Here is a 16,705-nt window from a genome sequence, read left to right on the forward strand (position 1 = left end):
TGATCTTATAAAATGGCCTATTTAGTCCCATGAATAATCAAGAACTGGCTTTTATATTACTCTTAGTCTTGTTATTTAAGCTCTCTAATTATTCCCAATAAAAATGTGAAATGCTTTGATAGTCTAATAACCTCTAAGGATGAACTCTTCACACCTCTGCTAACTTACTATTAAAAAGGTCATTTAGAATCACAAATATCCAGGATATGAAGTCATAATCTTATATTCTATAAGCCTAATGTTATAAATCCTGGGAGATAGCCTCCTTTTTGACTTTATGATTCAGGTGATCATGCATTAATAGTTAATATGACCTCTTCTCCTCCAAAGCCACCAAGAACCAGCCTAAATACCACTGGATACATTGAGACTTGAGTATTACAGAGAGTAAAATCCAAGCTTGAATCCGGTAATTGGTTTTCTGGCTTTACTGGTCAGAGAGAAGTTGGAGATGTTCCAGAGGCAGCACATTTGACCCCAGGGAAAAGAGGAAGCAAGAAGAGGAACTAAACTAAGCTCTCTCCTGCCAAAACAGCACTGAAAAACTCCAAAGAAGTTATAATCAGCTTTCCCTTAACTGGAACAAAGGATGTGTGAGATAAATCTGAAGGGCCTGAAGACGATTGTAGGAACAAACACAAAATGGCTGTTTTAATAAGCAAAATAAAAGGGGAGGAGGAAATTTAGACTAAAAAACTCAAATTCTTCCTCATTTCCTATTTCATTCTCCTTTCTTACATATAAACTAATTAGTAGTTTGTGCTTCTTGTAAAAAAGGAAAAATTATAATTCACTACAAAACAAAAGATTACAGTGGAAATTAAGGCATTTAGTAGCAAAGAAATCATCTCTATTTTTTTTTCTTTATTTGGAAAAAATATCTTATGGTCAGAGGTGAAGCTGTCACCATCCCAGGGAAGTCCAAACTCCACCCTTCGTGCTGCTTTTATAATCATTTTGCAAGAAAGCAAACTACTGTTTTATTATTTACCAAAGCAAGCTAGTTGGTTAATGATCAGCATGGCATTCTCCACTCTTGGTTACCCTTTAATTCAAACTAAAAAACACTGCATCAGGAAAAATCAGTATGGGCATTTTTAGATCCTGCAATTCAGGAGCTATTATTTAACTCTAAGTTTTCCTTTCCCCTCACCCTTCAATTTCAAAGCAGAAAACCAAGATCATAAGAGCATGGCTTTTTCTACTCCATTCACTGAAGGGGTAACTTTAGAACAAGACTATTGCCGGCATTTCAAAGCCGCTCAGAAAAGTTCCCTGGCATCTGTTGTGAAACTAGGCATGGAGCCAAACATATCCTGATTCCCTGAAAAGACCTGCAGGGGAATTCAAGCTCTGCAATCATGAACTACAGGAAGACATTAGAGGAATCGTTACTCCCCACGAGGAATTCAAATAGATATATTTTCTGCAACTCCCCCCCCCCCCCACATGCTCAAGTACAGACTTTCATAAACAGATACATAGCTATTGTTATTCAGACTTTTTGGTCACATCTGACTCTTCAAGATATCATTTGGGAATACTTGCCATTTCCCTCTCCAGCTCATTTTGCAGATGAGGAAACTGAGGCAGAAGGTTATATGACTTGTCCAGAGTCATATAATGAGTATTTGAGGTCTGATTTAAGTTCAGAATCTTCCTTACTCCACACCCACCTAGCTGTCCATCTCTATATCTGGAAATTTATTTCTGTGAATATGTAGAAATATACATAGAAATATCTACAGAAAATAGGAACATATATAGAGAGAAATATGTTTATATATACACACACATATAAAGAAATATTTGTGTATCTAGACATACATATTGATATAGCACTATAAATCTATATCTGTGTCTAACTGGAGTCAAGCAATATAGACATATTGTTTACAAAGCCCTTATCTAACAACCTCCCAGTGAGGCAAGTCATGAAATCATCCTTATTTCATATATGAGGAAACTGCGGCTCAAAGGAATCAAGTATTTTTTTCAGGGTCACATATCCCCATTAAGTGACATACCCAGGACCACATAGTAGTATCTGAGGCTAGATACCAACTCAGACCTTCCTGACTCCATGTCCAGGACTCTATCTACTGTACCATCTACCAATTCTATTATTTTAAGAAAACTGTAAGAGCTCCTGATATAAACCCACAATAATTTAAAGACACAATGAAGGACCAAGCTCTCATTAAAGCCCCATGGTGTGGACTGTCAATATAGAAGCTTGTGCTTGAACCTACACATAACATGTCAACATTATCTGAACTCCTAACTTATTCTAGAATGAAATTAAGAGTTTACCCCACTTGGGGTAAAACTACCAGTCCTGTCAAGGTGTGGTTAATAAAGGGGAAAAATATTGATTAAAGACCTATTATACACATACACACATATACACACACACACATACATACACACACACACATATACATACATACATATAATATGCCAACAACTTCTTCTCCATTTTTCTGCTTTATTTCCATTTGTTTTCCAGGACTCAATCAATGAAGGCTACCTTCTTTTCCCATGTCAGAAATGATCTTTTCTTATTCAGAATTATCGTGACACTTTTTAACTTTTACATATATGCTCTTATCAATTTCCATCATATCAGGTGATTTCTATAGCAGCTCATATACTTTAATTAGGCTGTAAATTTCCTGAGAAAAGATATTATCTAGTACTTCAAAGTATATCTCAAAGTAGATGAAAAAATGGATCTTTTATTGACTGAATGTGTCAGCTTATCTGCCATTTATCCAAAAGGATGCATTTTTTTAGTATGTGAATTTCATAGGAAAAAGATCTGATTTCATGGATTACCATGGATTTTTCCATTTTTCTTGTTAGGAATGCTGTTAAGTGAAAAAAAAACCTGTTCCAGAATCATAGAATTTGACAGCTGGAAAGTACCATATGGCCATCTAGTCTATACAGGAAAGGAACACCCTTTATAACATATCCCAAATTATACTTAAAAACATTGGAGGGAGAATCTAGTAGCTGTCAAGAAAGCCCATCTCCCTCTGGGCCAGCTGTTTGATACAAGATAACTTCTTATATGAAGTTGATAATAATTTTTTATAAAGTAATTTTATTAAATTCCTTTTATGAATATTGTGTTCTTTACTCTTCCATTTATTCCTAAGAAATAAATCTTTCATTCTTTTCATTACTCTCTATTATTCTGAATTAAAATTTTTTCTTTCATCTTCTGAACTTCACTTTACTATTTAAAATAAAAAAAAACTGTAATGTAATTTGTTTCCTATTCTAAAGAACCTAGAAGAAAAACTAAAAATTCATATTTTCAAAAAATTTTAGCTTTATCATAGGTTTAAATAATTCTAAAAACAACCAAAAAAGTACAATAGAACAACCAAGAACAACCAAGAACAACAAAAGTAACACTAGAAAACACTTTCTGGCCAAACAAAATTTGAATTAAATGGTTTCAAAAGAACTTTCAAATCATTCCTATGCTTTAAATTATCTGGCTTTCAATTCCCTCAGCTTATAGATCCCTTTCTACTCCCCAAATACTTGGATCCTGTAATATTTTCGATATTAGAGATAAGGATAGGGATTAGACCTATGAATTCACTAAAATAAGGAATTCCCAGATGAGAGAACTCTAGTACTACCGTAATACTTTTCCATAATCTTGGTCTTAAAAAAGTTATAGAAAGCATTAGAGTTGTGACTTGCCTAGAATCACAAAGTATCAGAGGTGGGATATAAATTCAGGTCCTCTTTACCCTGAGATCAGGCCTGTAATCACTATAATGCCATCTCCAATATGACTGAGAGACAAAAATAAACAGAAAGACAAAAAGATATAGACACTGAGACAGAGATAGATGCTTTTTAAAAAAATATATGATATATGGTCCTCTTTTCCTCAATAATATATATTTATGTTTGAACTATATATTTTTTTATTTTAACTTTTTATTTATAAAACATATGCATGGGTAATTTTTCAACACTGACCTTTGCAAAGAGATCAATGGAGCTGTCAAGGGTCATATAGCTAGGAAGTGTCTGAACTCAGGTCTTCCTGTCTCCAGGCCAAGAGTTCTATCTACTGTACCACCTAACTAAGCAAAGACTACTAGTTGTCCATCTACTGATTTGGATTCCAAAGTGTAGAATTTAATCCAATAGGTAGTATTTTAAAATTCTCAAGGACAGAATTCAACTGACAGATAACATTTAATAGAATAAATCAAAAACTCTGTTAAACATTATATCACAGTGAATTTTTAAAAATAAACAATAAATCATCTGTTTTCTAACACTACTTCTTGAAATGTGTGTATATACTTGTATGCAAATAGTACATGTATCTATATGCACATATAAACTATATATGTATATATCTTATCTCATTTTATTTTTTATATTAATATCACATATTATTATAGTACATTATGCATTATTCAACATATTAATATTGTATATTACATTACATAGCAAATATATTAATATATTATTCACATTGTTTCTTTTGTAATTCCAAGCATAATATTTTATTCATTTAAAAACATAAGTCTGAGGAGTCCTTCACCTTCACCAAACCACCATTAAGAGTCTATGACACAAAAAGTAAAAAATTCTCTTATTCTGAAAAGAATCTCTATGCTTTTAGCAGTTTGAGTGAAGGGGGGAAAATCATTGAGATAAGTCTTAGGATTGCAGGAAGCGACACTGGAGTTTATTGGTTTTTATTTAAGGAATAGACATAACCCTTTTAACTACAGACTGTGGTCATTATCCCTACTTAATAATAGGAAACTGAGCCATGAGAGATTTTAAAAGATTTGCCCATAGTCACATACCTAATAAGTCCAGTTCTCTAATCATACACCACAATGTCCCTCTATAGATTATATAAGAAGTAGCATTTATATAAAGCTTCAAAATTTGTAAAGATATAATTTCATTTTTTCCCTTACAACAACCCTGGAGGGTAGTCGCCTCATTTTCCCAAGGAAAAATACCAACCTGATCAATGAGAATCGGAGACTTACCAAGATTGGGAGTATAAAAGCAATGATAATAATATGGAAGAGAATGAAGTTCTCATGCTAGTCTATGATGCCTTTCTTATTTTCTTTTTATATAATATTCATTACACCACTTGACTACTGTCAAGCAATAAGATGTAAAGATTAGTAACTAACTCTTCTTAAATCATCCCAACAACTTGGGTTTGAAAACTACTTTAAAAGTTTCAAAAATATTCTCAAGTTTACCAGAGAATGGCTATGAAAAACACAAAACTCAGTCAAAACAAGTTATGAAAAACAGCCAGTAATGGCTACAACTCAATAGCAATGGCAGTGTTGAATGGAGAAAGGGACTGAGTCTGAATAACTTTTCTAATTTGGAAGGAAAGTTTTACATCTGTGATGATCATGATGCCATCATTTTATCTCCTTGCATCATATCTGGCAATTTTCTTAGCCTGGCAAGCCTGCAATCTGAGGGGGTCAGAATACAGAGAGGGCATCTGTTCCAGAGTTTGGTGCCCAGTTTTCTGTCTGGAAAAGTAACAAAACAAAAAACCCCAACAACTCACAAAGTGACAATGTGCAATAAAATGCGGCACCAAAAGAATTAGAGAGGCAGTGAATATAATTTTGTAAAAGTCATGGGCTCAGGAAACAATTATTAACAGAAAAAGGGACATGAGGAAATTAAATTTAAGTAAGAAAGTAGAATGAAGGATAGTTAAAATCCTGAATTATTTTCTGTAAGTTTGGGTTTTATTAAAGATCTATTTTAGATAAATTACTGGCAGTAAACACTTTTATTGAGGAGAACCAGACAATTTTAATCCAAAAAAAGGCCTGGGTAGGCCATCCCCAATCTAAGGGAAATATCTGTAGTCAGGATGACTTTGTAAAGTGTCCGGGAATTTTTCTTTAAGAGATGATTCTAGAGTATCTCCTCATAAATCTGGCCAGGGATATTTTTGAAGTGTAGAATGAGAAGGATGGAAGTGTATAACAGCATATGCCAAAAGGGAGATATCACAATCTCAATACCAGTTAAACCCCAGAGCATCAAATTTGTAATCTATTTGTTTTTTAAGAGATCACTTCTGTACAACTGGAGCTTGATCAATACTGGGCTAAATTTAGCATGAAAAATTTTTTGGTACACTTTTAAAATACATCTGGTTTGGAGGACCTTACAGAAAAATTCAAATATTCCCACAGAAAGAGATTCCCCTTTCCTTAGAGGTTTAGATAAAACTTGCATACACAAAAGAATCCATAAAAAGGGCTTCTTAACCTATGATCCTTTATGGGTCTATGAATAAATTTCAAGATGTCTTTGAACTTATAGAGGGGGAAAATATAAACACACAAATAATATTAGTTTCCTTTACAATCCTATAGATGTTAGTGTATATATATATATATATATATATATACACACATACACACACACATATTTTTTTAAAAACCAACATTAATCTAAGGAGTCCGTTGGTTTCACAAGACTGCCACAGGGGCCTGTGAAACAAAAAGAATTTTTGTGCTGAAAAGAAACTCTATGCTATTAGCAATCTGAGTAAAAAAAAAAAAAAAAAATCATAGAGATAATCCTTCTTAGGATTGCAGGATGTGATATTGTAGTTTATTGGTTTTTATATAGGAACACACATGGCTATTTTTAGTTTATGATTCTTGATATCCAAAACATTATGAAAATATTTGTCCCAGCTGTTCCTGAGCCTATGCCAAGGAGTAAGGAACTGAGAAGCATAACCAACACGAATGTCCCTAGAACTTAATTCATGCTTCAATCCTAGGTTTTCATTTCTTTAAGTCTAGATTTGACATCCCACAAATACAATCAAATAAAAACTGACTGGAGATACTATCTAGATCTTGTTATATCTTAAGACAATCAATTATCTGTCTTGAAATTATTTCCTCCACCTCTTCTCCCCCTCATACACACCCAATTTAGCTTCCTCACCATCAACCTGTCAGAAAGTAGGGAAGAAAGAAAATGAAATGGTTTCTCAATAGATAGCAATGAAATATTATCATGGATAATAAACTAAAAAATCTGGGAAGCAGGTGAGACTTGTTCCAATATGACTGACAAAATAAGGTGTGACTCTGTTTTGGCCCCAGAGGAACAGAAAGCACAGGAGAATGAGCCTTGATTAAGAGTACATTTGGGTAGTAGGAACAGGGGGGAAAAGGTTTTTTGGGGAAAAATAAACCATTTAAAATGAGAAAAAAATTGATTTACAAGTAATAAAAATGTTCCAATTTCTTTTTTTTTTTTTAAGATAGAAAATGTTGCTGTAGAAAGGTCACTTGTGTATTATGTTACATTAAATGAATATGTGTTCACTTTCATGACCAGAAATCTGACTAATTCTAAAAAGATGAAAAAGACCAGAAGGAAAAAAAAAAAACAACCCAAATCATTCCTCCCATCAAGGGATTACAACATACAACAAATGGCTTAATTTTGTAAACCATAGTGTCTCATGCACTGGAGGACATAAATAAGGAAAGATTGGGTGGGAAAAGTACACTTCAAAAGAACATCAACAACAACTAAAAAAAAAAAAAAAAGATGCGATTCATAAAATAATTACTTGATTTTTAAAATCTGCTTGTAAGCTTGTTAGAAAAAGGGTATGCTGTGACTGGATGTATTTTGTGTTCAGTCAATGATATTAATCCATGACTGGGATGAACAAAAGACATTTCAGTGTCATAAAGACTGGAGAGCAAAGAGGATTCAAATGTCATATCTAATCAAAAAAGATAGTTTTATATTTTATCAGAACTATCATTTTATGTAACAATGAAACAAAACTCAAAAAGTTATTTGTAACCTTTATTGAAGTCTTTGGGTTTTTTAATAGATCACTGAAAGTTAGAATGGTAAAAACCTAGTCTCTTGAGTGTGGGGTTTGTGTGTGCATGTGTAATTTTATATAATTGACAATTGTGTTTATTAATTAGTATTAGAATATTATTTTTCAAACCATAATTTTGGTATATATTCTTGGAAAAATATACAAAAATGTTTTTCATTTATTTATCATTTTCAGTTTTTAAATCATGAACTCTTTCATTAAACCAAAAAGAAATAAATGTAAGAAATGAAAGAAATTATATTTCAACTTAATATGTAATCAGAGCCAAATATTTGCCTGTTTTTAATTTGAGAGATTTTAAAGTGATTGTGCTTTTCAAACAATTATCATTACTCCAGTCTCCCAGAATCTCTTGGTCTGGCTACTTACTGTTCCCCTGATCTTTGCATTCTATATGCTGACTCTTTTGCCTCTGTAGATATTGTCTTCACCCCCCCCCCCCAAAAAAAAGAAATATTCTGACCTCTAGAGACTGGAAAACACTTTCTTGCTTTCCCATTACCCATTTCTCTCCCTTGATCCTTTCAGTCTCAGAGCCCCATTAAGATAGGTGACCCTCTCCCCCATTACTTTAATTTTACCTCTCTTCCATGACATCATCATACATTCACATTTGTTATCAGTTAATACATACATATATATATATATATCTGTTAACTCTATGAAGCACATCTATTTTTCTTGTATTCCTCATGGCATCTAGTTAAATTGAGTGACTTGAATAAATCAAGATTAGAGGATTAGTACAATAGCTTTATTTGGCTACTATGCATTTGAGAATTATGTTGTATTCCATGCTCACCATAATAATTCAACCTATTCCCAATTTGACTATATTATTTGCAAGGGAATTACTTGATAAACATTTAATCAACAAATGTTTGGGGGAATTCTAACTAAAAAGTAATTCTTTCCCTAGTTCATTCAGTTAAACAATAGTCCTTTTCTTACTGAACACTTTTACTCAAAGATATAGAAGACATTATAAGGATTTTGGAATTTCCTGTCTTTCTGGTATTATGTTGAGTCAGGACTGAGACATTAAGAAAAATAATAGTAGAAACTTAGTAATGTCCAGTGTAACTAAGAAAAGAACAAACTGCCCCCTCCAGTGGAAGGTAAACTTTGTCTGACAATATGCATGTCACATGAAATGGTTATGATTTATATAGCCATTGCTTGTAAAACAGAGATTGTTCTGACAGCACTACAAAGAATTTTAGAAGCTCAGAATTAGAAGTACCTTCATAGGTCTTCCAGTCGCCCCAATTTTTTTTTTTAAATTCTGAATTTAACATGTACCAAATACAATGACTATTTCTATATACAAAGATTTTACATGCCAGGAGTCTTGTTAGTCTAATCAAATGAGTTTTCAATTACAAAGGAATGAAAAGGAAGAAAATTATCACACATCTTTTTGCTAAGCCAGATCATACAAAGTAGTATATATGACATAGGGAAAATAAATATTTAAATAAGTATATAAATAAGAATATTAATGTACATAAACGTACATTGCATGAGTAACAAAAAAGAAAATGAGATATATCTCTAAGGCTTGATTGACTATGACTAGTGACTATAATATGGCAAAAGAAAGATAGGAAGAAAGGAAGGATTTGTCTTTCATTCAAAAGAAACAGATTAAAGCATTATAAATCAAGAAGATAAACTTCAGGAAGAAAGACCACGAATCAAAATGGAGAGAGAGGCACAGTGAAGTGAGCATTGAAGAGTGTGTGTTTGGAAGTAAGGTGTAAAAAGACTGGAAAGATAGGAAAGGGCTAGGTTATGGAGGGTAATGATAGCTACATAACAAGATGACAGCTAGAGAAATGTACTGGACACTAATTTTCTATACAAAGGAAGACCTTTGTGGCAAAAGAAGAAAAATCAACACATTATCTAATTTTATATTATCCATAGAGATATTAGAATGATAGAGCATTAATTAAGTACTTATTGTGTGCCAAGCACTATGTTAAATACTGGAGATACAAAACCAAAAAGCCAGATAGTCCCTACTCTTAAGGAGTTTATATATTAACAAGGGAAGATAATATTTCTTCTCCTGGAAGATGCTGGAAAGTAAGGGCAGAAATGCAAAGGAGATATGGAGGATAGACATGGATATTCACATGAGGTACAAGGCAGATGTAGTAAAGTAAGGGAAGTAAACCTAAGAGTGGACTGGAGGTAATGTGAGAGATTTTATATAGCATAAGAGTCATCGTCACATTGTATACATGAATTCGCGCATTTGTGTTATTTTTTGTGTTTTAGACAAAAGGAACCTGTTTTATAAGTAATGGGGGGATTTTTCTATGTAAAAACAAACAAACAAACAAACTGAAGGGTATAGAACTAAAATTCAAAATAATGAAAACCATAAAGGGAAGACTAAAAGAGTGAGGGCAATACCATAAAAGTTACTCTACTTCTCAAAACTAATGGTATTTGAGATGTTTAAACACATGCCTTCAGCAAAAGAATACAATAACAAAGATCACAACAAAAAGTGCAACGCATAAACATTATGGGCTCTTAAATGGCAAAACATCATACTTGATGACATTTTATGAAATATAAAACTTAAGACTCAATAACAAGAATCAATTTTTACACTCACAATACAACTTTCCTTACTTATAAATTTGTACCAGATAAAACAGGTTTGTAAAATTCAACAAGTAGCAAGGAAATAGACAAACAGATGTGTAAAATAGATGTCTCAGACAGGTAAGTACTTGATGGCAGGGACCTGCTTCAAAGAAGATCCCCTACATGCACATCTCCAAAAGAATATAGATATGCCTGAGTATATGTTAGCTTAAAGTATGGATGATTACATATTTAATAATAAAGTACATAATTATACTTATAATATAGAAATATGTTTTGAATAATTTCATATGCTTAAGTAGGGGGGGCTAATTTGAGAATTTGAAAACTCAATTTATTTAAATAAAATAAATAACAAATCAAAGTTTGTTTGTTTGTTTTAAAGAGAACTGCAAGCCTACAGTGGAGATTCTAAATGAAAACATTCCAAAAGAGCAGATTTAAGTTAGGAGAAGGATTCATTAATTAAGAAAGACCTTTCAAAAAAACATAACTGAGGTCATGTGCTTAGGCAATCAATATCAAGAGGAAGGTTAAGAACTCCTAGAACAGGGATTCTTAATTTTTTTGTGTGCCCTGGACATATTTAGCATTCTAGTAAAGCTTGTGGACCCATTCTCAGAATAATGTTTTTTAAATGCATGAAATAAAATTTAAAAAAAACAATCATAATGAAATACAGTGATCAAAATAAAATTAAATTCACAAATTCCATGTTAAAGTTCTCTAACCTAGGGTAAAAGAACTGCTAGCCCGAAAGAGTAGAGAAAGATTTCTTTAAGAAAGGCACTATCATTGATTCCAAGAAAATGTATATCCATTCAATGTTGAAGAGTTAGCAAGAAAAGGTTCTACTCAAAGTGCCATAGAAAAATTTCAAAACAATAGGTTTTTTTATACACACACATATTATACATACAGATACATATATATGCATAGACATTCATACGTATATACAAACATGTACATATATCAGAAAAATTTCTGTGGTTTTAAGGCTGTGTTTGATTGGAGGACAGATTTGTATACTTGGTCAATTTTACTAAAACATAATTGGAATTTAAGGGGAAAATTTCATTTACAAAGTATATTATACAGAGTGAATACAATTGAAATGTTTCCATATATATATGATATATTTACATAAGTTTTACCTGGAAGTGTTTTGTTGAAAGAAGCACTCTGGTGCCTCCAAAAAGTTATGGCAGACCGCTCTCTGTTCTGTAATCGATTTAACCTTTCTGCTAGTCCTCCCCTATTGAGAAAAAAAAAAAAAGTTAAAATTAGTCAAGAATTAGCATTCCATTTGGCAAAGAGGTAAACTATACCACAAATACAATTATTTTTCTCTTCAAGTCATATGTTTTACCCTCTTATGTATCCTTTCATAGAGTTCTTCTCAGAGTTTTGTATTTAATAGAGAATGTTGACTCTAATAGAGAGTTTTGACTTTTAGAAGAGAAAAATTTTTCTTGGCAAAGATACTGGAGTAGCTTGTTATTTTCTTATCAAGCTCATCTGACAGATAGGGAAACTGAGGCAGAATTAAGTGGCTTGTGCAGGATCAAGCAGTTTAATAAGTGCCTGGGACCAGACTGAAAATGAATCTTCCTACTCCAGGTGTCTATCTACTGTACCACCTAGCTGCTAGATACATAAGTACAAAGGTATATTATCATACAGTATGAAATAAGGAATAGGGAAAAACATAAGGAAGATTTATATAGATTATGGAGACTAAAATAAGCAGACCCAAAAGAATAATACACATGATCATAACATGCTCTGTGTATGTGTGTGTGTGTGCACAGAATATGACTAAAATGGATGTAAAATTCTAAGTAATAGAAAAACCGGTAAAGCTACCACAGAAGACATAATGAAACAGGCCTTCTCTTGGCAGATAGCCAGAGCACTGCTAGGAGAGAGTATTGTATAATTATTAGATGTGGTCACTGTACTGAATATCTTTACTCACCTGTTTTCCTTTGTCACAAGGTAAGATTCAATGTAGAGTGATATATCATAAGTATGATATAAAGACACCAAAGAACAATAAGATTTTTTAAAAGTTTGATAATCAAAATCAGTATCTTTATTTTTACCCATGTTCTATTTTTTTTCAGCATCAAAGACTTGATTAAATAGGTCACATTAGAGCTGTTGTAACTGTCCTATCACCTCCCTTATCCTTTCTTCTAATGTGACCTTTACTCAAATTAGTCTATAATCTGACTTTACACGGACAACTAATTCTGAAATGACTCTTATCCACATCAATAATCAAGTACTTCCTGTTCCTTAAGATATATTTCATTTGCTCTTCTAGGAAAAATTATTCATAAGATATAAAGCAATGTTTAAAGCTCCAGTCTCTTTAATTTCTTAATTCCATATTCTCTTTGCCTCCATCCCTCCTTTTCTCCCCACCCCCTTCCTTCTTTCTTTATCTCTTTCTGTCTGCCTGTCTCTATTTCTCTCCCCTATTCTGCACTGTGGTGACCAAAAATTAAGGATGATGTTGAATTGGTTGAGAATAAGTCATCATACTATTTACAAAATTTCTCTACTTCCTCATCCTCTGCAATAAATGTTGGTACATAGTCTGATTATCTTTATAGAAATGTTTTTACTTATGCAATCATAAGCACTGAAAGGTAAGATGGCCAAACATCCCATGAAATGAAGTTCTTGTTGTTGTTTTTGTATATACCATGACACTATTTATACCAACTCTTTCATTATCCTCTTTAGAAATCTGTAAGTCATTCTTCAATTTCATTGAAACTCTTCTTCATTTCTTCTGGTTTCACTGACAATAACAATATTGTTCCTGATAGCATTCACTTCTTGTTGAAATATATCAACTTGCTGGTCTTTGAACAAGGATCTCATATTTAAAGTACCCAAAGTTATAAATACATATAGTCTAAATTATATGAATCTGGGAACCTTCTCCTTCTTTCCACAATCATCAATGCACATTTGAAAGGAAGTAGCATAAGACAAGGGATCATTTTGTACTTTAAAAAAATACTGTGGGTTACCACGTTCATATTTCCTGGGTTGCTTCTCCCTACTTAAATAGGAAAGGTCCCTTGATAGCTGGCACTTTCTCTTGCTAAAGCTGTACTTTAAGCCTTTCTAGCTCAATTGGATAGCCTTTGAGAAACCAGGCTGAACTTTATACAAGAAAGAAGTATCAGTCTCAGTTTCCTCATCTATAAAGTTGGGATAATAATACTACCCACTTTTCAGGGTTGCTGTGAGGATCAAATGAGATAATAAATATAACAATGTATGTATAATAAATGTAATAGTGTACATATAGTGTATTGCAAGCTTTAAAGCTTATTAGCTTTTGTTTTTGTAATTAGCTATTGCTTTTGTTATAGAGCAGAGCTTCTGCTAAAGACAAAGATGCTCAAAATAAAATAAAGAACTAAAGTAAAGCTAAAGGAACTCTGGAAATAAAACTAAAATAAAAGATCATTGTCTACTATCTACTTCCTTTTAATTTATTTTTCACAAGATTCTAATGGGCAATCCAATATACCTATTAAAAGATAAGAGTTATCTTTTGTCAGTAGGAATAGAGAAGTAGAAATGACTAAAGAAGAAAGTAAAATGAAGGATGAGTCCCACAAAAATTAATTAAATTGAATAAAATTCTCTTAGACAATTTTCTACAGTGCTGGGTATATGCCTGTAGCAATATAACACTGAAGCAAAAAGCATATTTTACAAAAGGCCTTAATAGGGATTATGCACAATTTTTCACTGATATGTATTTGAACTGTGAAAGTATCTGTGATCAATGACCTATGAAACTACTGACCTACTTTATAAAAATTATCTCTCACCCATCCTATAAAAGGTCTCACAAGTATAATATATAATATAAATATAGTGATTCCTGTCAATCATTTAAATCTTGCTCATTTGATCATTCAGAAGCCTGTGTCTGATAAGCTAAATTACCATAATCTAATTATATCTATTTGAAAATTTATAATGAACTTTAAAGTTCATAAGGCTATTAACACACAATATAATCTCTGAACCTCAGAACACCCTTGTGAAAGAATTGTTGTTACAAGTATTATCTCCATTTTACAGATGAGGAAACTATACCTCACAGAGATTAAGTGATTTATCTAGAAACCTTTGTATTTTTAAGAGGTATAGCCCAGAAGGAAAAGAACTGAGAAATGATCATCAGATTTAGCATTTAAGAACTTTCAGAGAAATTTCAATAATGAGATTTTCAAAAGACTGAAAGTTATTGGGAAATGAGTGGGTAGTAAGGAAGTGAAGCAGCAAATGTGAACTGACTCTAGGAGTTGGTGATCTTGGAAAGAGAGGTTTAGAAAACATTTTTCTAACAAGATTGTCAAATGGATAGTACATTCATCACCTCAGTTTACAGAAGGAAACTGCACAAAGGTTAAAATTACCTGCCCAGAGTTAGTAAGTATCAGGGCTTGGAAATGAACCCAGTTTATCGGATTCTTCAGCCAGCACACCTTCCACTAGGAGATGACACCTCTTCAGTAGGTATGTAAATGGGAGCCAAAGAAAGATCTTTAACCAGAAGCTGCACCACAACAGCAGATCTCAGAGATTGTTTAGGCAACAATTCAGAGGATTAAGTAGAGAAGAGATAGACTAGAATAGGAAAACTAATTAGGAGAGTATTCCTGGTAGATTGTGGTCTTTGTTCTCCAAATGTTGGTTTCAGGTACAGTATGTTCAACTGTGGCAGATCAAACCCATACAAGCTCGGAAAGTTCTAGCATAGGTCAAGCACAAACAGCCCATAGGAACATTGAGGTGGATTCTCTAACTTTCTGCATCTCACATTTCTTCTGAACGATTTTAGTTCTGCTTTGCTCATAAAGCAGAGTTCCTTCTCTGACGAGGGTGTGTTGTGTTGAGTGAGGTCATACCAGTTACACAATCAGTTTCAAAGTTCTTAAGAGAGACCTTGAGAGTGTCCTTGTATTGCTTTTTCTGACTACCTTATGAGCGCTTCTCCTGTGTGAATTCTGTATATAATAGTCTTTTTGGCAAACATACATTTGGAATTTCAACAATGTGACCGACCCATCTGAGTTGCACTCCCACAATCCTGATGAAAAGAGGTAAAACCTGAACCACGAGGGTCTCAATAGTGGTAAGAGAGGTGAGGTTGGATGAAAGAGTAGAAAAAAAATCAGATATGGAAAGAGGGGGAGAAGAGAGCACCAAACATGATGCCAAGGAAGTGGTAGTGTTACTAAAGAAATGAAGCATATATTAAGAAGGACAGAAAACTATATAAAGAGGCAAAAGCAACATAGCTTAATCAGCATATAGTATAGTGCCTGGCACATAGCATAGGCTTAATAAATGTTGACTGACATGATAAAATCAGTGAAATGATTTTAAAAGCTTATAAAAAAGCCTTCATTTCACCATGTTTCTTAAGACCAGTGGAGAATATTTGTTTGAATATATTCTCTCCCCAGAGTATTTTTTTAAAATTTATTTTTTAAATCAAAGCCTTTTATTTTCAAAACATATGCATGGATAATTTTCAACATTCACCCTTGCAAAACCTTGTGTTCCAATTTTTTTCCCTCCTTTTTCCCCCTTCCCTCTCCTAGATGGCAAGCAATCCAATATGTTCAATTCTTCTATATATATTTCCACAACTGTCATCCTGCACAAGAAAAATCAAAATAAAAAGGAAAAAATGAGAAAAAAAACAAAATGCAAGCAAAGAACAACAGAAAGAATGAAAATACTATGTTATGATCCACACTGAGTCCCCACAATCCTCTCCCTGAGTGTAGATGGCTCTCTTCATCACAAGATCATTGCAACTGTTTTGAATCATCTCATTGTTGAAGAGAGCCATGTCCATCTGAATTGATCTTCGTATAATCTTGTTGTTGCCGTGTATAATAATCTTCTGGTTCTGCTCATTTCAGTTAGCCTCAGTTCATGCAAGTCTCTCCAGGCTTCTCTGAAATCATCCTGCTGATAGTTTCTTACAGAATAATATTCCATAACATTCATATACCATAACTTATTCCAGCCATTCTCCAATTGATGGGCATTCACTTAATTTCCAGTTTCTTGCCCCTACAAAAAGGGCTG

The 16,705-nt window shown here is 33.0% G+C and overlaps 1 protein-coding gene across 1 annotated transcript in view; it reads right to left on the minus strand.

Moving 5' to 3' along the window:
* SPIDR (scaffold protein involved in DNA repair) overlaps positions 1-16,705 on the minus strand; it is a 531,639-nt gene that overhangs the window by 371,248 nt on the left and 143,686 nt on the right. Inside the window, exon 7 of the mRNA XM_051970228.1 lies at positions 11,716-11,816. Coding sequence (XP_051826188.1) covers positions 11,716-11,816 — 101 coding nt within the window. The remainder of the gene's footprint in view (positions 1-11,715; positions 11,817-16,705) is intronic.

The sequence above is a fragment of the Antechinus flavipes genome, chromosome 1 (assembly GCF_016432865.1).
Source record: "Antechinus flavipes isolate AdamAnt ecotype Samford, QLD, Australia chromosome 1, AdamAnt_v2, whole genome shotgun sequence".
Classification (NCBI taxonomy): Eukaryota; Metazoa; Chordata; class Mammalia; order Dasyuromorphia; family Dasyuridae; genus Antechinus; species Antechinus flavipes.